Below are 21,897 nucleotides of genomic sequence, written 5' to 3'. Positions count from 1 at the left end.
ATTATTATTATTATTATTATTATTATTATTATTATTATTATAAAAAACTTGTTACACTGGTAGGCCTGCAAAAAATAAATAAATCTATAGACGGTAAAAAAACAATAATAATAATAATAATAATAATTATTATTATTATTATTATTATTATTATTATTATTATTATTATTATAAAAACTTGTTACACTGGTAGGCCTGCAAAAAATAAATAAATCTATAGACGGTAAAAAAAACAATAATAAATGAATAATTAAATCGTAGGAAGATAGGGAATCGTCATTTTATTTTATTTTATTTTATTTTATTTTATATTTTGCTGTAATCGAAATGAACTAAATAACTTTTATAATGACAAAGGACTAACGGACGCGCTACTTTGTGCGTGTTTACTGACAGGCATATAATCAGCCACCTACTGGTCCTCAATCGGCACCGATCACAACAAATGCCTGTTACAAGTTAAATGCTGCGCGTTTTATTTATTTTACTCATTTCTAATGTCGTCGATAACGCGGTATAAGAAACACAAACTGGTCAGATTTGAAACAAGGGTCTGTGTTGAGTAGATTTAGATATCTTTTCTTCGTAAAGTTCTTAACTGTGTGGGTTTAGTGGCAGTGTTTCCAAAGATGGATTGTTATTCTTTCATCGACAGCGACCCCACTATTCAACAGGAGCGACATTACTACCTGCTCTCTGAGCTTCAAACCTTTGTCAAAGATTTACCGAGGTGCTCTGGTTTGTTCCTGTTTTTCTGTGAGCATGGTGCAGGTTCTCTTATAATGGTGACACTTGATTCTTCTTCATGTTCAGCTCCTTCCAGCAGCGCCTGTCGTACAACACTCTGAGTGACCTGGCCTTAGCGCTCATCGATGGGACTGTGTATGAGATAGTGAAGGGTCTCCTGGATATTCAGCATCTAACGGAGAAAAATCTGTACAATCAGCGGCAAAAGCTGCACGGTGAACACCAAGGTTTGTGTCATGCTTCTCTTCCCTATTATAGATAATGCTTTAATTCCCTCTTGAACTCCATTATAATACCTTGCTGTATTTGAGTGTAAGCCACCTTATCCCTCATGCATGTGTATTATTGTGTCCTTCATCAGCACTCAAACAGGAGCTGGTCAGAAAGCACAAAGATGCTCTGCAGTCATGCAAGGCACACAACCTTGCACTTCTAAAGTCAAACCAACAAACAGAACTAGAGGTAAACACTGTAATCTAAGTACATTTCATGACCAGCATAGTCATGGTTAGGGATGTCCCGATACAACTTTTTAATTTCCAATATGATACTGATTTATTTTTTATTTTTTTTATTAAGAAAAATGATTACTTATTTTGTAGTGTGGAATGTTAGAAAAGGCTCGATCAAGTGATGTTACTCAAACAGAGAACAGGAGAGGGTTTTCACGGCGCGTCATCAACCCGGAAGTCGCCATTTTGGAGATAAAGCAGCAGGTCTACTAACAAGAAAATCTCAAATTGTGAGGCAAAATGGTGAACTATTGCCGTGTTTTTACCTGTACCAATCAGTCAAACAGTGAGACACATTTGGAGTTTTATAGATTGCCAAAAATCATAACAAATCAGGGAGAACAATCTCACAAGTTATCAGAGGAAAGGAGGCGCTTGTGGCTAACAAAGCTAAACCAGGATCTGTGAGGCAAAAATCTGGACAACATCCGAACATTGCAACAACACATCATCAGTAGGATAAAAACTAACCTGCAGTGGTGAGTAGTGCAAAAGGATGATGAAGTAAACATGTGATTATCTTTTTTGGTATTTACATTTAAATCAAATAATATACTTGTATGTACATTCACAGTTACAATTTAGTTCCAGGGTTATTTCACAGCAACAGGTCTGACAGTCTTTGACTGTTTAGCGTTCATTAGAGCGACAGCCTGGGGGAAGAAACTGTTCTCATGACGGGGTGTTTTGGCGTTGATATGAATTATATTATCATCATCACACTAGAAAATTAGTTAAGAGCTGCTACAAACAACAACTTACTTTCCTGACAAGAAATGGGCCCAACAAATTTGGATGTTGTCCAGATTTTTGCCTCGTAGATCCTGGTTTAGCTTTGCTAGCCACAAGTGCCTTCTTTCCTCTGATAACTTGTGAGATTGTTCTCCCTGATTTGTTGTGATTTTTGGCAATCTATAAAATTCCAAATGTGTCTCACTGTTCGACTGATTGGTACAGCCAAAAACATGTTAATAATTCACCATTCCATCTCAAAATTCTGGATTTTCTGTAGACCTGCTGCTTTATCGCAAAAATGCCGACTTCCGGGTTGATGACGAAATGGATGACGCTCCGTGAAAACCCTCTATAGTCAGCAACAGTAGGTAAAAGGAAAAACTGACCCATTTATTATCAACCAATTGGTTACATACATTTTAACCTTCAACATATTATCTACAGTATTCTACAATTGAATGAAATAAATAAAAAATAAATCGCAAAAAAAAATAAAATAAATTGGAAATTTGAATTCGATATTTGTTTTCAGGCTGATATCGGACTGATGTCCGATATCGGATCGGGACACCCCTAGTTAGTAACGTACTTGATGATTGACGATTTGCTGTTTTTTCGCCAGGCGTTGGAGATTCGTGTGCGAGAAGAACAACAAATGATGGATAAGAAAATAGTTTCAGAAATGGATCAGAAAGTGATCGACCAGCAGAACACGTTGGAGAAGGCAGGAGTCCCCGGCTTTTTTATCACCACAAATCCCCAGGTTAAAGATCACACTTTCAGTCAACTGCATGTTAACGCTACACGTAAAGATCTTTGTGATTAATACAACAGGATGTTCCAGAGTACTCAGTTCAAATGGGTAAACACAGTGCTAACAGTTTCAGACCTTCCCTTGGTTTTGTTCACTTTTGGACATGTATAAACTGACTGGACAAAATTACTCAGAACTTCTACTCGATTAAGGCTGTATTATCTAAAATAACCTTTGATTAAGATGAAAAAATAAATGAATAGAATTGCTGTAATTGAATAAATGTGTCCAAATTTTGTCTGCATTAAACTACTATTTGTCTTTAAAATCTGCGTAGTTCAGAACTGTTGTTCCAACAGGATGCAAACTTGGCTTACACCTGAAATGACTAGGGGTGTTTTTTTACATTTTTTTTTTATATTTAATCAATATTTTTGTGTATTTGTGCAATATTTCAGTGATGGTTACAATGCTTTCATTATTTATATATATATATATATATATATATATCGCGATAATATCGTATAATATCATATCGTGACCCAAGTATTGCAATATGTATTGTATTGCAACGTCTTTGCCAATACTCACCCCTAGAAATGACCCACGTTTGTACGCTAATGAGAATTGCAACTAGGGCTGAACGATTTTGGAAAATAATTTAATTGCGATTTTTTTTCCCTCAATATTGCGATTTAATATGCAATTATTTTTTTCAAGGGCCTCTTGTCATGTATTTCTCAATGAACACAAGCAATAAATCAATCTGTTTCATAATAAACAATTTCAGATTTATTTAAATTTTTAATGAATATAGAATATACATTTTAAAGCACAGATTACAACAATAAAGCAAAAAAAAAATCTGTGGCTTTATGTCTTCAACATATAACACACATAACTTTACGTTTCATGAAACATGTAAACATGTGGACTGCACTTCTTAAACACTCTCTGAACTTAACAGGACAGTACAAGACAGGACAATGAAAAAAACTGAATAAATAAATGTAAATACATTTTTTTAAAAAACTGCAGCCTTTGCGATTAGAAAATCGCATTTTATGATATCGCGATAATATAGCAAATGCAATTAATCGTTCAGGCCTAATTGCAACTATCTTCACCACAAACTGGGGTTAGATGGCTGTGGTGTGAAAGCGTTCACAAAAGCCCATTAATGTGTTTCCTATTGCTGTGTGTTTCAGGAGCTGATGATGCAGATGAACCTACTTGTGTTGATCTTAAAGCTTCAGCAGAAGGAGTCACAGGCTGGCATACAATGAGAACATCCATCATTTATGTCATTCTCAACCTCTAAGTTGAGAGCATTTATATGAACAGAAGGGGATTTGTTCTGTTCACATTCTGCCTCCTTATCACCCTTCTAACACTACAATAGTTAGTTACTTTTTTACGAAGCAAATTTTTCAGTTTCTACTGTTAAAAGTAAGTAGATAAAAAAGTCAACCTAACATTGTTACTTTTTTCTTTTAAAAAAAAATAAAAAATCCTTTTAAATAGGATCTATTCAGATTGAGGATAAAAAGTGATGCTTAACACACTGAATAGTTTCCATAGTTCAGTGTTAGCCATCATTTAAAAGTACTTTCGGAAGCTTCATCCAGAAATGTTATATAAATTGTTTATGCATTCATAGGGAGTTATTAAGGGGGGGGGGTTTGGTTTTTAGTTATTATTGACCCACACACATCTGAGGGATTAAAGAAAGTGAAAAATGACTCAGTACTTGGCTGTAATAATTTACATTGTACAAAGTCTTTGTTAACTTTGTAACAGAGAAAGGACTAAGTGATATGTTCTGATTCCTATAAAGAAACAAAGTGCTTTATGGCAGCTTGAATTATATTTGCACACTGATTTTTGTAGCGTTTTTTTGTTCTAAATTCTCCATCTTGGTTATATTTGGATGGATCCAAAGAGATGAATGGCAGTCCCATTACCAGTTTGTGAAATGTTGTCTCTTTGTAGGCCTTCTGAGTGGTTTATAAGGAATGCTTTATTTCTATATAAGCACAGAGACAGAAGTCTGATCAGTATTGCACTGCACTTAGCTTTGTGCATCACACTTGGATATTTTTATGAAGTTGCACTATTCTGGAATTGTTTTGTAATGCTATTTATTATTTACCATTTCTACTTTTTCTTTGTGTTTTATTTTTTTGTGAACCATTTTTTTTTTTTCAGCGGATGCAGTTATTTTCATCTAATCTTGTTTTGGTTTTCATTTTTGTTATTGTTGTCTGATCTTTGGCGGCCAAAGAACAAACATGTTCAGTACAACACAGACATTTGCTGTTTTGTCTAACATCTACTGTATTCTTGGATTTCTTACAGAGTTATTAATAAAATATTCTGAGAATCAACTGTGTATTCAAAGGATTCTTGGATTTCAATCAAACATTATGATTGTCACTATACTGATGTATTGTTATGATTCTCTTCAAGTTATAAAATTCATCATGGTACAAAAATATTTCCAATTAAACACAAAATTAAAGAAAATGTATGAATCCCCAAAGGGGAAACTTATTTTCCACCAACTTGCACGGTATTAAAATATTAAATTAAAAGTACATACAATTACAAATGCCAGCAAAGCACTGTCACAGCCTATGCTTCACAGTGGAAACCATTCACTCACCTTTTCTGTGTTTTGCAAACACACGGCAGATGGAATCAAAAATCTTAATTTTGGACCAAAGAGGAGATTTCTCACGGTCTTATGTCCATTCCTAATGATTCTCAGCCAAGCCAATCACCTCACTTATTATAAGTGGATTCTTTGGAGCAATTTGAACATGAACGCCTATTTCACATCATCTGAACAGTGATATTTAGTTGTGTCTGCTTCTTAAACTCTGTGAAGCATTTACAAACCTATTTAAAAAAAATAAAAAAAAACATAGCATTTATTCTTATCATATATAACAGACAAAAATCAAACAACAATCATCCCAATGGAAACTTAAAGTGTCCATTTAGAGCTGAATACCAAAAATAAAAGAAGAAAAATACAATGAAAAGCAATATAATAAATGTAAACTTAAGTTTTTGATTAGCTTCTGTTATTGTTTCCCTCATTCATTTTACAAACTGTGTTTTACTGTTCTTTTATAAGCACCTATACATGTAATGTATGAATAAATCTTAAATAATTAGGCTATGATCTTTAAAAGAAACAAACAGGTAAAAAGCACTTGGTGTCACTTTTTATTTATTTTATTTTTTATTTTTTTGCCATTTAGTGACAAACGTTTTGAGAGATTTTTTAAATGTGTAAAACATGCATGCATCACAGATGATTATTTGCATCACAACTAAAACAACTCTATCCCAGTGAAATATTTGTGACAGAAAATTTCAGTCACACCTGAACTGTTTCTCTTTCACTATAGGCCAATGGTTCCCAAACTTTTTTGGATCGTGACCCCATTTCAAATTCACTCATTTCTGGCGACCCCATTTCAAATTCACTCATTTCTGGCGACCCCATTTCAAATTCACGCATTTCTGGCGACCCCAAAGACAATTTTTTTTCTTCTAAGATTCGTTTTTGATCATGTTTGTTATACTGTGTTAAAGGAGAGTATAGCCAAGATTATTGACAAATTGCGGCAGCTTAGATATTTTTATATATACTTTTTGAACTTGATTTATATTTGATAAAGTGAACGTTTAGAAAACAGTTGTTTAAAATTGTGTTATGTTTTAATTGTAAAAAAAAAAAAAAAAAAAGACTTAATATTGATTCAATTCAATTTTTTTTCAACACTAATTACAACAATAGTCATTATGTAGCGCTCAAGGAATTTATGTGAGTTTAATATAATTTTTTAATAATAATTGAATAATTACATTTTCTTAAAATATATTTTTAATCAGTAATTATGATTTAATCAGGTAAGGTTTAAACACTGCTATAGGCTAAAGTTCTTTTCTTCCCTGTAAAACACACTGGTTCCTGTGTAAAGGGCGGATTTGATCCGCGGGCCGTGTCTTGATCACTAGTCAGTGGGTGTGGTTGAGTGTGTAAAAACAGTGTGTATGTCTCTTTAAGAAGCCTTCCTGGCTGTGTGTGCACAGTGGTTTTACTCCTCACTGCACCTTCCATCTGCTTCTTCACCGCAGACGGTGTTGTCCGGGAACTTTCCTCAGCCCCGGAACCACAGCTGCGCCAATGACTCCCAGTGAACAACAAAGGTAAAGAACTACTGTGTTCTCCAATGGCTTCATCTACTAATGTCTACATCAGATGGTGACATTTAAAGTACCATCTATATTTCTCGTATAGCTCCTGCTGCGCAGAGTCAGGTGATGCACCATGACGGCCCCGGCTCTGTCGTCGTGTCCATTTGATATAAATGATTGATTATGCTTTGAAAGCGACGTTTTGTTCTATTCCTTTGTTTATTATTCTTCTGCAGCGTGTGCTCTGGTCGCTATAACAGCGTGACGTGGACTGAGCGCGGTCTTATTTCTACATGAGAATAAAGCGTTACGTAATGATAATGGAGGCGTCCTGCTGTCTCCACTACCATCAAGTCTTGCACCGCCCAGATTAAAAGGATGCTTCTAATTTCGTGGAAAGGACTAAATGTGCAATGTTTAAACAAACAATAAAAACATGAAAATGTGTTGAATTATCATTTAGGGTCGCCAGGGGTGTTTTTAAAACGCAGTATCACACAGCATTACGGTCGCCTTCAAAAAGGCTTTAAAGGTTGTAACTGTAATACAGCGAGTCATCTAAACATAATGTACAACATTGTTAAGTAATTTGATTATTACTTATTCATGTTACAAATAAAATGTATTTGCAAAGATGCAAATATATAGGTTAGCTTATTCCTCTGTTATTATTATAACAAATCATTTTCATTTATCAGGTTAAATTACCTAGATTATCAATCAAAGATAAAACTTTTTAAGCAAATAATGACAAATATCATCAAAGGTTGCAATAACTTTATTCAAATCATTTTTTTTTTTTTTTTTTAAATTCTTATTATTTTTATTTTGTTTTATTTTTTGCTACAACCATGTATACGTTTTTGGGCTGTAGCTTTTGTGAACATATTGGATGCAGTTTGCTTTTTATTTGTTTGACACTTTGTTGTTTTGCTTGGAGGCTAAATTTGCACTCAGTGTTTGCTGCCGTATATTGATGTGTATTGTAGTCCTTAACCACTGACACTGCCTCATAACTCAAATCTTACGTTTCCTTTAATTGTCTGAGCATTATTCCTCCAAAGCCAGAAAGTCAGCATCATCCCCCTACATCTATGTGGAGTATGCATGTTCTGTATTAGATTTCAGGCATTCTTTGCCGCTACTCCAGCATATACAGTCCCCTCTAAAAGTATTGGAACGGCAAGGTCAATTCCTTTCTTTTTGTTGTTTACTGAAGACATTTGGGTTCCAGATCAAAACATGAACATGAGACAAAAGTTCAGAATTCCAGCTTTTATTTCATGGTATTTACATCTCGATGTGTTAAACAACAGAGCGCCTTTTGTTTGAACCCACCCACTTTTCAAGTGAGCAAAAGCATTAGAACATACATTATTAAATTAACTTAAAGTGTGTAACATTTCATATTTGGTGACATAACCCTCACTTGCAATAACTGCATCAAGCCTGCGACCCAATGACTTCACCAGACTGTTGAATTCTTCATTTGAAATGCTTTTCCAGGCCTTCCAGTTCACTATTGGGTTAAGGTCCGCTGATTGACTTGGCCAGTCAAAGACCTTCCACTGTTCCCCCTGATGAAGTCCTTTGTTGTGTTGGTAGTGTGTTTTGGATCATTGTCTTATTGCATGATGAAGCTTCTCCCGATTAGTTTGGATGCATTTTTCTGTAAATTGCCAGACAAAATGGTTTTGTAGACTTCATAATTAATTCTGCTGCTATCATCATGAGTTACATCATCAATAAAGACGAGTGAGCCTGTTCAGGAAGCAGCCATGCAAGCCCAAGCCATGACGTTACCTCCACCATGCTTCACAGATGAGCTTGTGTGTTTGAAATCCAAAGCCAAAAACAATAACTATTTAATGTTTAAGCAATCAATCCCGAGCAACTACAAACACCCATCAGTCACATGCTCCAATACTTTTGCTCACTTGAAAAGTGGGTGGGTTCAAACAAAAGGTGCTCTGTCCTGAGTTGTTTAACACATGTAAATACCATCAAACAAAATCTGGAATTCTGAAATTTTGTCTCATATTCATATTTTGATCTGAAACCCAAATCTCTTCAGTATACAACAAAAACAAAGGAATTGACCTTGCCATTCCAATACCTTTGGAGGGGACTGTATAGGTAAAGTGTAATGACGTAGTGTGTGTAAATAAGAGGTTATGTAGAGTATAAAGTAATAAACCAGATATGACCATGAAAAAGAATTAACAAATACTCTTTCTTGGACCTCGTGGTTGATATATGTTGGTTAAGGATTTAGAATCAGGATATTGGTCATTGATTTGTGCCAGAATATTTCCATCTCATTTCTTCTTTTTTACAAAAAAAAGAAGAAAAAGTCTAGCACCAACACAGCCACTCTTATGAGCTATTTTAGACTACATGTAACATACATGTTTTTAGACTGTATGATAATACTGTAGGAGGGAAGTGGAAACCCACACGAGTGGAGGAGAACAGGCAAACTTCAAACAAAAAGCTTTAAGAGGGATTTATAAAAATTCATTTTTAAATGCAATAGGTTGCTGAAATTGTAAACGTAGTCATGGACAAATCAAAAAGGCCAAATGTAACTATGAACAATGAACGGAACTAATGCACTTATTCCATTGTTGTAATTTTGTAATCATTACTGCCAATTTATAACTTCTAACTTATAATCCAGAAAACACAGCACAGAGCCACTGAATCTCCATGCTACAAAAAAATGGAATACATTATTTACATATTATAGCCCGGCCGATTATTCAATCAGACTATTAACCAATAGCCATGGTTACATGACGTTTTTTTAATTTGGAAGTGTTCTGCTTCATGTTTACATGGAAATTGTAATTGTGAATAGAGGTTTACATGGAAAACCAGTTTATTCAGCTTTATTCTATTTCTCTTTAAGTCTGGGGGTTGGGAAGGCTCTGATTGGAGAGGCGGCGGTCGTGACGTATCACGTCTATCGGGAAAAACACACAACAAACCTTTTCTTTTATGGGAACCACATCGAAGACCACATGAGAATTGTTTTCACCTTTATTTTGATTGTAGTTTTGAAGCAGCAGCTCCACAATAACACACAGGTTCACTTTGCTCTGTGGAGTAGAAGAGAGAGAAAAGAGATAGAAGTTCATACTCTGGTCAATCAAAGCCAGTGGTTAATACAACAGCTGTTCTACCTCCACTACACAGGACGCTGAGTCAAAAAAATGATACTTTATAATGATTCGCGCATCATTAGTGAAACTCTGGTGCTTCAGGCCCCGATGAAGCCATTCAATTTGTTGAGGTTCGTGTGTGTAATAAGTCCGTGTGAATGTCCGCATGTTTATGCATCCGTCCATCCACTCTTTTCATTATATCCATTTCTTTTAAGGCTCTTGTTAAATAAATAGTCTCAGCTTGAGTCCGGCCGGTCGTCTTGGACTATGTCTTCACCAGGGCGTCAGTGCGGCAAGTCACTCATGCACAGAACGACCAGATTCAACTTAAAAACGGAATTAAGTGTTACAAGAAAGAGGAATTACTTAATTCCGAATTGAAATTGGAATAAACCACACCTAATTCTGATTTAAGTTTAATTCGGAATTTGCATTAGGAATTAAGTGTTTACAAGGTTAGTTTAAAGAGGATTTAACTTTTATTCTGAATTAGAGGAATTAAAGCTCCCATGGCCAATGTCGATTAATCGCTGTTAGCTAAAATCGACCCGATTAATCGGTCGGGCTCTACTGTTTACAGCAGCTGTGGGTGTTGATTTTGTTTTCATGTACATCATATAATTTCTTGCAGGTTTTCTACAGACAGAAGATGAATCTGGTTTAACAACGACCCAAACACACTCAGTGGGCTACTCTAGCCTGTAACTATGGCAGCCTGTCCAAGAGGCTGCGCGCCAGCTGTGCGTTTCTGTCAGAAAGTAACCGGCTCAAGATCCTAGATAAAGACATAATGGCAACGTCGCTGAAACGCTGCCTGTCCGTCCTGGACCTGACCCTGTTGGGTGTGGGGGGCATGGTGGGCTCTGGGCTCTACGTCCTGACAGGAACTGTGGCTAAAGACACGGCCGGGCCTGCTGTCATCATATCTTTCTTGTTTGCAGGCATCGCATCTTTGCTCGCAGCGTTCTGTTATGCAGAGTTTGGAGCACGCATTCCCAAAACGGGATCAGCCTACATGTTTACATATGTCTCGGTAGGAGAGATTTGGGCCTTCCTTATTGGCTGGAATGTGATCTTGGAGAATATGATTGGAGGCGCTGCTGTAGCCCGTGCCTGGAGTGGCTATTTGGACTCAATATTTAACCACACTATCCAAAACTTCACAGAGACACACATCATGCAGTGGAACGTGCCCTTCCTTGCCCACTATCCGGATCTGCTTGCGGCAGGAATCCTAATAGTTGCCTCGTGCTTTATTTCTTTTGGAGTCAAAGTGTCCTCTTACCTTAACCATGTTTTCTCCATCATCAGCTTGTGTGTCATTCTTTTTATCATGGTGTTCGGCTTTATGTTGGCTGAGCCTGCCAACTGGAGCCAGGCGCAAGGAGGCTTTGCACCGTTTGGGATTTCGGGAATACTGGCTGGCTCGGCCACATGCTTTTATGCTTTTGTGGGCTTTGATGTCATCGCTTCCTCAAGCGAGGAGGCAAAAAACCCTCAGAGAGCCGTTCCTATTGCCACCGCAGTGTCTCTCACACTGGCAGCTCTGGCCTACATCCTGGTGTCCACTGTGCTCACGCTGATAGTGCCCTGGAGTACTCTGGACCCAAACTCAGCTCTATCAGATGCATTTTTTCGGCGCGGTTACAGTTGGGCTGGAATCATTGTTGCTGTAGGTTCGATTTGTGGTGAGTGTAAACATCTGATTAACAACTATTATAAATGTTACTGAATACTGTGTGATTGTAATTCTTACATACATGTTCTGTGTTCCCTTCTCCAGCCATGAACACTGTCCTGCTCTGTAATCTCTTCTCCCTTCCTCGGATTGTATACGCTATGGCAGATGATGGCTTGTTTTTCTCTTTTTTTGCGAAAGTCAATCCCGTCACCAAAGTTCCAGTCAATGCCATTCTTGTGTTTGGTTTTCTTATGGCCGTCCTAGCTTTAATTTTTGACCTTGAAGCCTTGGTTCAGTTTTTGTCTATTGGAACACTTCTGGCATACACATTTGTCGCAGCAGCGTTATTGTGCTGCGCTTCCAGGCTGAGAAAGCCAGCTCTAAGGAAACTACTTCCACAACTCCCGACCTTAACACAGAGGGTACTATTGCCCCATCAGAGGCTCAGACTATTACTGAGAACAATGAGGAGATGAAGCAGTACGAGTCCTTCTCTGACAAGCTCCAGCTGGTGGAGAGGCAGACAAAAGAGCGACGCGGAGTGGGTCAGCTGAAAGCCTGCTGGGAACCGTATCTGAACAGGCTGTTTGGAAACTGCGAGCCGGGAGAGGTGGTGGCTTTCTGCGTGCTTGCTCTGGTCGTGAGCTCAGTGTCCCTCTGTGCTGTGGTGGAGTTTGGGAGAAACCACCTGCAGCTGCCACTGTGGAGCTTTATAATGCTGGTGGTCATTTTTAGTACAGTTTACATCCTCAGCCTGGCACTCATATGGGCTCATGAGCCACAGAAAAACAACAAAACTTTTCAGGTGAGCTATTATGTGACAACAAATTATCAGAAAAACAGTTTGAGCTTTAGTCATTTATACCTGTGGTTATTGTGAGATGATGCTGCGTCGTGTGCATGTAGACTGACTGAAGTATTTTGTTTTGGTAGGTACCTCTGGTTCCTTTGATTCCAGGTGCCAGTATCCTGTTTAATATATTCCTCATGATGAAACTCAGCTCTCTTACCTGGATTCGATTCACTGTATGGATCGCTATCGGTAAGGAATCATCTGAAATTAGACAGAGCACCATGTAGCCAAAAAGAAAAAGAAAAATACTTTTAGCACGCAATGCAAACACATTTAAATCGTGAATGAGCAAGATACTCTGACGATGTTTAAGTTTGAATAATATTGATCAAACACTCCCAGTCATAGATGTTTAACTGGAGACACGAGATATTTGCATTAGCCAAAGTTCACTCTGAATTCATATACTATTTAAAAGTCCCTGTCAGTCAGTCGCACGTTAGCACTCTTGTCTTGAGCTGGATCACGCTTGCAAGGACTGCTTGCTCAGTGCTTATTCTGGGGTCTAACAGACTTACTGTAATTAACTTTGAAAGAGCTAGAGTCTAATGCGTTTAAGTAGTGTTTAAATATTAAACTACAAATAAATCAATATTGACATTGATGATTATATACGTCTGAGACCATGTTGAGTTAAAGACCTGATGTCGCCACTTTTCATGTTGATGCTAACTTCTATGAAATGTTTCACAACTTTATGTCCATCTTAACGATAAAATTAGCATTTTAATGTTGGTTTTCGCGTGGTGCCGGACTGCTTTTGGAGAATGACCATAAATTGGTTGTGACTCACAAAGAGACTCTTGCACGGCCTCCAAAATACTTTTAAAGATGCTGCTGTACTATGTGGCAGTTAATTGTGCAAACGTCGGCATTGCGTCACATTTTTATTACTGGATATCAAAATTATTATTTTTTCCATACAATAGGATGGTGTTAAACATAAGGGCATTGTTCAAAATCGATTACTAACGCACTATACTACACACTCAATGAGTATACACTGTCTACGACAGGTGTAAATAGTTCTGATATATCCTACTCAAGTAGAAGTACTGATTTTGATTGAAATTGTACTCAAGTGCAAATAAAACTCATGTCATACAAGTCATACATAAAGTACTCAAATACAAGTAAAAATTATCTCAATTAAATAGTATTCCAAATAAAAGTTAATAGTTACTTTCTCCTCCCATGTTTATTTTTGATGATAAATCTTGCTACGGTTCCCTTGCATACAGTAAACATCTCATGTATAAACTTAAAAAGAAAGAGATGAGATCTTGCACAATTGGAACTTAATTTATTTTCAAGGCATCTGTATAAAATAAAAGGTTTGTCAAAATGTACAATTCTTGTTTAAATAAAACAACACCAATATCATATGCTTTGTCATGGCGATGCTCTGAAAAAATAATCAGCATTCATGGTGTTTTGGGCGCCATGTATTACCTCTAATCTGGTTGGTCTGCTATGATGTGATGCATTTGATTGTTGTCTGGTCTTTTCATTTTTTTGTAATTTCACAATGTCCATTGACCATTTTAAAACAAAAAAACAATAATTTACTCAGTAACGGTTGGGCGTATAAATGTGACAATTTGCTTTACTTCTTTTAAAACGTACTTACAGTAAGTTCAGGTCAAATGACTGACTTAGAAATATACTCCAAAAAGTACCCATAAAAGCGACTCAACTACAGTATTGTAATCCGTTACTTTCACCTCTGCTGTCTACTATATACTATAAGTATAGTTAGGAGGATTAGGATGATGAGCGTTCCCACTGAATTATACATCCAAGTTTCCCAAGATGCATTTCAAACCTACAACTACAAAAACCAGAAGCACACTGAGGCTAAACTTTTGAAAGTTCTGAAAACATTTTAAACGAGAAAATGACCAATTACAATATCAACATGTGGTCATTGGATCCATAAAACTCGCAGAAACACATTTCATGCCGACATTTTGGGAGATTTTTGGAGACTTTCCATTGTGCTACTGACAAAACTTCGGCCTAACTTCAAAATAAGAGCCCTATTTACAGAAGTGTTAAAAACTAATGGAATACGAGAAGAGATGCTTTTGTTTTTAAATGAGGATGCGATGAGGTTAAGTATGACTAATGTGCCCACTGTGCATACTTAAGCTTTTCATACTATTTATTGTGAACGCACAACATACTCATTTTGACGTCAGACTTAGGATGAGTAGTACATTAGTATGTGATTTCGAACACAGCCAATATGTCAAAAATGGTGAAAAAGGAGCTTTGAATGTAATTGTTTCTGTTAATATGGAAAACATTCAAATAACTTTCTTTGTCTATGCAGCACATATATTTGATGATTTTGTAAATGTGACAATGTAAGAGCATTAGTTGTTCCTCGCTGATAAAGTTCATAGTGACTCTCAGTTACACATCATATAAATAATATTCATTTAATTTTTCATATTCTTAATACTGATGCGTGACCACAAGCATTTTATCCAAAATAAATTGGCTACTGTAAGTGTATTAGCTTGTTCAATAATGTGTTGAGAATGAAGCACTCACAGGCACACATTTTTTAAGTCGACCCTGTTGTCCTAAGTCATTTAAGGCTCTAAACTGAATTTCTTCCTCAGGTTTACTTGTGTATTTTGGCTATGGGATCTGGCACAGTAAAGAAGGAAAGCGGGAGCTGCAGCCCAAAGACATGGCTGCTCGCTATGTGGTGCTTCCCAGTGGGAGCCTGGTAGAAACAGTCCAGCCCGTCCAGCCTGAAGGTCAAACGGACGCCTCAGCTCCTCAGGTCAACGCCTCCTCTCCAGCCACAGCTGAGAGCGCAGGAACCAGATGATGGGACTGGTTTGAGTCATTGCTACAACTGCCTGATATTACCTGTTGTTTCCAACATGTAAGCTGACTGCCACTTACTGTACGCTGTGTTTTTCTTTCCAAAGTGTGTGACCATTTGTACTTGTTGCTCCGCAAATATCAACATCAGGACAGCACAGACTGGGATGCACTGACATAAAGCCAAACCAGATGTTCTCAACTCGTGATCAGAGACTTAAAAGAAGTTCACTGACCCATTTTGAATGGTTTTGATCACCTTTCATAGAAGAAAGAAATATTTTTAAGTGGGTTGATTATGTAGCAAATATCAAAAACAGCAGTTTGTGGTTATTTGGGGTCCAACTTTCACTGGAGTTCAATATTTATAGTATTAAGCTATTAATCTAGTTTCTTATTGAATTGCCCTTTTGGATTAATTAATTATGAGTTTCTGAGTTCTTGATAAGGGCTGTAAATACACTGATTGTTTGATTTGGTGCAATGGGTAAGTGTAAAACCTTTATGTGCAAAACTTGTATAATTTAGCACCTAAAATAGTTTCCTTGATCAGTTGTAGCTTGTTATCAAGAGGACGGTGGTGGGTCCTGAAGCTAAATCAGTTGAGAACCTCTGGCTTTAAACCTCTTAAATCAGTTTTCTTTTTTTTTTCTTTGAATTGACATCTGAAATAGTTAATTAATATATATATATATGCATAAATATATGCATTGGTTTATTGGTAACAAACAATAGATCGTTTGTTTAAACTCAACATCCAGGTTTGGCTCATTATTCTTGTTGATAAAACCAACATACTAGTCATTTATGAAATTTGACCTTAAAATCAAATGTACTTTTAAACTAAAATGTAAAGTTTTTACTTGTCTGCCGTTTTGTTGCCCTAAGTCAAAAGAATGACAGATTCAAAAGTAAAACCTGGAGTTCCTTTCGTTTGGATGCTTTTAAGTATATTAATTAGAGCTAAAATTTTTATTCTTATATTATAAGATGTAGTATGTATTTTTCTTATCATGTGCTTGATAGCTTTATTTGACTGAGTCTCCTTAGTTTACCCAGTTTGTGTCTTGTATCTTTTTGTTGTGTCTTTTTGTGTGCTGCATTATATGGTTCTGCATGGACCTTTATCAGTCTCCATCAGCAATTGTCTTCTTTAATTGGATATAAACTGTGAGGTCTTCACCTAATCTCTTAATTCTTATCCCATGATGCCCCTCCAGTCTTGCTGTAGAGCACAATCTTTTTCTCACAAACCTTTAGCAAAGAGCTCAATCCTCTTTTTCACTTGTTGGCATGAGGTATTTATATAAAATACATATATCATTTAGAGGTATAACTGGTTTCTAAATGAGATAACCTCAGGAGGAATTAAATCAGAGATAGGCAACTGGTAGCCCGGGGGCCACATGCAAAGGGGCAATGAATAAAAATGCTCAAAGCTAAAACAAACACACACAAAATGACTCCAAAAAGCATACAAAATTAAAGAAAGTTTACATAAGGACAAAATAAACTCACACATTTTCTCTAAGAACACACAAAACAGCTACACAATATTAACATAAAAACACTCAAATGACTTGCAAAATATGTAGACTATATATATATATATATATAGAGAGAGAGAGAGAGAGAGAGAGAGAGAGAGAGAGAATAATACAAGACCACTAAATATACACATAAATAACAGTACATCACACAAAATGACAACAAACATTCACAAAAGGACTTCAGAAACAAACACAAATGCACAAAATGAGTCCAAAAATACACATAAGCACAAAAATGTTGTTTTTACCCATATTAACGCTCAGGTTGGTCATTATACTGACATTAATGTTTAGAATGTGACCTTGCATTTTTGTGGCTCCCTCTGTTACAGAAGTTGTCCATCTCTGAATTAGATCATATATTTGTGTCCTATATCAGCAAGCACAACTGAAAAGGAGTCTTTGCACATAAATATGAGCTGACAGGCAAACGGAGGTGAATGTGTTAAACTGTGATCTGCTTCCTATCTCAGCAGATTTGCACCAGTCGTTGTGGATGTGCAGCTTAACCTAAATTACAGGCTGCCACTAATATTAGACCATTTTGATTATACAGCTAACACAGCATCAGTCTGCACTTTTATCACTGACAAAACAAAGCTCAATTTTACATTAGACATTATTCATATACTTTAAAAAAGATGTTTAGTCTATTCAGTTCACCTTGTCCATGTGTTAATGAAGAACCCATGGCCTTAATCAGGATGGATGCAGACTGAACTCTGGGGGAATTACCAGTCTGAATGGTTTACTTACGTCATGTGTTTAATTATTTGGAGACAGTAGGACTTAATTTTATCAGAGGCACAAACCAAATCACAAAAACTAAAGAGAATGTACAGTTGGAGGCATTTTGTCAGAATCCTCTCTTCATAGATTGCATATTGTTTTTCAGCTCGGGTTTTTATTTGTGTGTGTGTGTGTGTGTCATGTGTTTTTTGGCACGATCAATTCTTTTAAACATTGAGGTCAGTGAGAGATATGGACTGTGGTGGTTTTTTCAAACACAATATTTGCTTGCTTATGTCTTCATCTTGTGTGTATGTATGAGTGTGTTTACAAAGCACATTTAAAAAGATCTGATTCCTTTATTCCTGCATCATACTCTGCCTTTGCACAGTTACGTATCTCTTGTTTGTGAATTGTACATTTGACTAAAAGAAGAAAAAAAAAAAAGAAAAAAAATATCTTGTTTTCGGGCATCATTGACAACAATGTGACTTGCGGAGCTCTCTGTCTGTTAGTGTATCATTGTGTAGAAGATTCAGGGTTTCTGATTAAGCAGAGCAATCCAAAGCAACAAACACTGAAATGAACTTTCTACATTCCACTGTAAGCAAAACAATAAAGATGACTATGATTTAATCAATGACATTGTCCTTAGAAAAAATAAACTACAGGGAAATGCTCCAAAAGAATAAAATTCATGACGACTGATTTTGACTGGTTGAATATGATGCTGAAACGAGTCAGTCACTCGCTCGTCACCTCTGTACAAGAAGAACACATAGCATCATTTGTGTAAAAATATCTTATGTCAACTAAATTTACAACACAAATTAACGTTTTCATTGAGTCTACACTTCAACTAATACCGAAAAGAGAAATAAGACTAAAAATAAACATTTGCTAATGAATTTCTTTTTTTTTTTTTGATGAGAAAGTGTTAAAAAAAATAATTCCTCATAGTTTGTTGATGGTGGAACTGGATTGTAGAGCTGCAGGAATGCTATGTCCATAAACAGTGGAAAAGAAAAGGGAAAAGGATGAAGGACTTACGAAAGCAGTGGAGCTGCTGAGGCAGTGTGATGGTTCTGACAGTTCACTGCTGAGAAACCTTTGGGCCTGCAACCAGTCCCATCTACCGATGGGAGCCTTTCTGCATTAAATGTTTTACCTTCATCAGAAAAGTATTCTCTTTAAGTTGGATTAACTATTTTACTACAAAGTAAAGTTTGTTCAGGAGGTTCATGGAAGTTTAAGGAGTTCTTCTGTCCAAAACTCCATTAATAGATCCCCCTGTTCAACACAGGGCAGATACACAAACAAATTATTAGTCACATACACTATATTTACATTTACAGCCAAAGACTGTTTGATGAAACTACCCAGAGAGAACCACAAGGAGAACATATAAAGTTGCAGAGAATTGTTAAACTAACTAAAAAATAAAATTAAAAAAAGGGTCAAATCTGAAAAACAAAATAAAAAAAACGAATTAAATTAAATTTCAAGGAGTATAATAACACTGACACACACTCACTCTATTGTACATACCAAAGTTTCTCAAATTAATAGAAATAAATCTATTCATGAGGCACTAAATACTATTTCTTTCCACTTATTTACAAAATAAGATTATTTAAAATGTCATTCATTTCATCATTATGATCAATAGTTGTTGTTTTTTAGTTTTGTTTTGTTTTTTAAATAGTATTATGAGCAAAATGTATAGTTGGACATAAGGGGGTACTTAGATTCAGATATGAAAGGGGGTACTTGAGCCAAAAAATGTTGATAACCTTGGTATAAACTACATTTGTTCTTACTTGTTTATGGGTTCTGTGGAAATAAATGTGGTTAGTTTGAAAGCAGTTCTGTGACTGCAATTTTCCATACTTATTTGTTCAAAGCTACACAAACCCTGTTTTTGGTGTATGTCTTTTTTGGAGTTGTAGCCCCCCTGTAGAAAAATGCACCAGCCGCCACTGGCAGAGACCCATATCTTAAAATGAAGCAGAAACGGTGGAGTTCATGTCATCACATACAATGCTCTCTTGCTTCCATTAATTCAGAATAATTCAAATTACTTACATTTACAACACTTTTGACTTGCTCACATTTACTTTGTCTTTCCATCTTCTTCTTTTTTTTTTATTTCTCTTTTTATTTAGAAGGGCAAGTTTTCCAACAGAAACATTATTCACCACAATATTGACTTCAAAATATATGAAAGGATAGAGGGTTTTCACGGCGCGTCATCAACTTGCAAGTCTCCATTTTGGAGATAAGCAGCCGGTTTACAAACAGCACACAAACAAGCAAATCCCGAATTTTGAGAGGAAATGGTGAACCATTGCCATGTTTTTGGCCGTACTAATCGGTCAGAATGTGAAAAACGTGGAGTTTTATAGACTGCCAAAAGTTATCACAGATCATTGATAACAATGTCTGCATTAGTTCTACATCAGGAGAGCAGTGGCATGAAACGAGCTCACCGTTGTTGCACCAGTTGTTAATGATGTATATGCAAACACCGCCGCCCTCATCTCCTGTCTTGTACTTAAATCCAGCTTCAGGTAGTCCAGTTTTGATGAAATTCCAAATGTGTCTCACTCTTTGACCGATTGGTACAGCCAAAAACAGGGCAATTGTGCACCATTTCGTCTCGAAATTCGTGATTTTCTTGTCTGCGTGCTGTTTGTCGACCTGCTGCTTTATCTCCAAAATGGTAACTTCCGGGTTGATGACGCGCCATGAAAACCCTTTAAAGTTATAGTTAAATTTAGGTGATTCTGTTCCTATGGCCCTTCCATGTTTTTCAGTTTTTTACATATTGTACAATATTACAGTTGAACACAATAAGAAACAGAACATAACTGGAGAGCGCACCCACTCATACCAACATATTATCTCACACAAAAACAGGGATGGTTTCCAAAAAAACACATTTTAAATCAAATGAAATCAGATCTGATTGATTTTTCGTACTCAGTCCATTTGCTCCAGACCTGGTAAAATTTGTCTTTTTCAACTCTGGGGAAAAATAATATCTTCTCCATCACATAAATCCCATGGATAATTTCTATCTATTCCTCATGGGTGGGAGCATCTGCTTTTTAACCATTTCCTGGTGATGACTTTCTTGCTGGCTGCCAACAGTACCACCAACAGCTTTTCATCCCTCATGCTCATGTATCAAACAAACATCCCAAATACATGTTCACACATTCAAATGGGATGTTCACATTAAACACATTGGTAATATGTTTGTGGATCTCTGTTCTAAAAGATCTTATTACCTGGCAGTCCCACAATAAATGAAAGTGGTTGGCCCCATCAGACCCACAGAGACCTCCAACAAGCATCCCCGTTACCTTGATGTCTCTTCTGAATGGGTGTGATGAAAAACCTTGAGCTGTTTTTCCAGCAGAACTCCCTCCATGTGTGTGACCCATTGTAGTTGACATATTCTCTCCCAGCTGTCTTGAGTAATTGGTACCCCTATTTCCTTTTCCCATTCATTTTTGATGCATTCTGTGTTCTGCTGTTAGATAATTGTATGGCGTTATATAATTTGGAGATGATCTAGTTAACTGTTCTGGGCTTTGTTGATGATACAAATACCTCCATGATCCCTGACTCACTTTTCCCTAATCCCTCTTTAGGGTTTTTGTCATAGTTCCTCACTTGCAGGTACCTAAAAATGCTGTCTCTCCAGTCCATGGCCCTTGTAGGGTTTTAAAGCTCTTGAATGCCCCCTTGTGGACAAATGAAAAATATGTAGTTAAAGGGGGGTATCATGTTTTTTTTTTTCAGTCACATAGTACCTTTCTATGGCATACTCAAATAACTATGCTACCCACATAATTTTGGAAAATGCAGCAAATATTTAAAAAAAAAAAAAAATAAGAAAAATTAAAACTTAAAAGAAATTTCCCTCTGTAGCACAAAGTTCATGACACCTTGAGTTCAACCCCTGTCTTTTTAACAAAATGAACTGTCACTTTGGCTCAGTCAAAGTCAGTCATCGCTGTCTTTGCCTTGGTTCATTATTAGTCCTTTATTATAGCCAAATATGGCCGTTAAACAAAAGTCAGGACTAACCTGGGTCTCTTTGAGCAT

General features: G+C 36.5%; 3 protein-coding genes across 3 annotated transcripts in view; 2 read left to right on the top strand and 1 right to left on the bottom strand.

The window, feature by feature from the left end:
- The window catches only part of gapvd1 (GTPase activating protein and VPS9 domains 1), a 748,782-nt gene that overhangs the window by 235,007 nt on the left and 491,878 nt on the right, over positions 1–21,897 (bottom strand). The window lies entirely within an intron of this gene.
- dgcr6 (DiGeorge syndrome critical region gene 6) lies at positions 422–5,135 on the top strand. The gene is made up of 5 exons (XM_028457020.1): positions 422–730; positions 814–974; positions 1,109–1,209; positions 2,617–2,757; positions 3,957–5,135. The coding sequence occupies exons 1-5, from the start codon at positions 630–632 to the stop codon at positions 4,032–4,034; spliced, it is 582 nt and encodes a 193-aa protein (XP_028312821.1). The 5' UTR covers positions 422–629; the 3' UTR covers positions 4,035–5,135.
- Positions 9,978–17,165, top strand: slc7a4 (solute carrier family 7 member 4). Its single transcript, XM_028456976.1, is given in 6 exon segments — positions 9,978–10,883; positions 10,886–11,815; positions 11,911–12,144; positions 12,147–12,613; positions 12,742–12,850; positions 15,292–17,165. Coding segments are annotated over 6 exon segments (2,004 nt in total). The 5' UTR covers positions 9,978–10,834; the 3' UTR covers positions 15,507–17,165.

This window comes from Gouania willdenowi, chromosome 9 (assembly GCF_900634775.1).
Source record: "Gouania willdenowi chromosome 9, fGouWil2.1, whole genome shotgun sequence".
Lineage (NCBI taxonomy): Eukaryota > Metazoa > Chordata > Actinopteri > Blenniiformes > Gobiesocidae > Gouania > Gouania willdenowi.
Note: the sequence above shows the minus strand (reverse complement) of the source record. Positions and strands in the feature narration are given on the sequence as shown.

Bases quoted from the DNA above. Each gene is read 5' to 3' on its own strand.
- dgcr6 (XM_028457020.1), top strand. From the start codon at position 630: ATGGATTGTTATTCTTTCATCGACAGCGACCCCACTATTCAACAGGAG. The intron at 1,210-2,616 runs GTAAACACTGTA...TTTTTTCGCCAG, and splicing joins ACCAACAAACAGAACTAGAG to GCGTTGGAGATTCGTGTGCG. The intron at 2,758-3,956 runs GTTAAAGATCAC...TGTGTGTTTCAG, and splicing joins TTATCACCACAAATCCCCAG to GAGCTGATGATGCAGATGAA.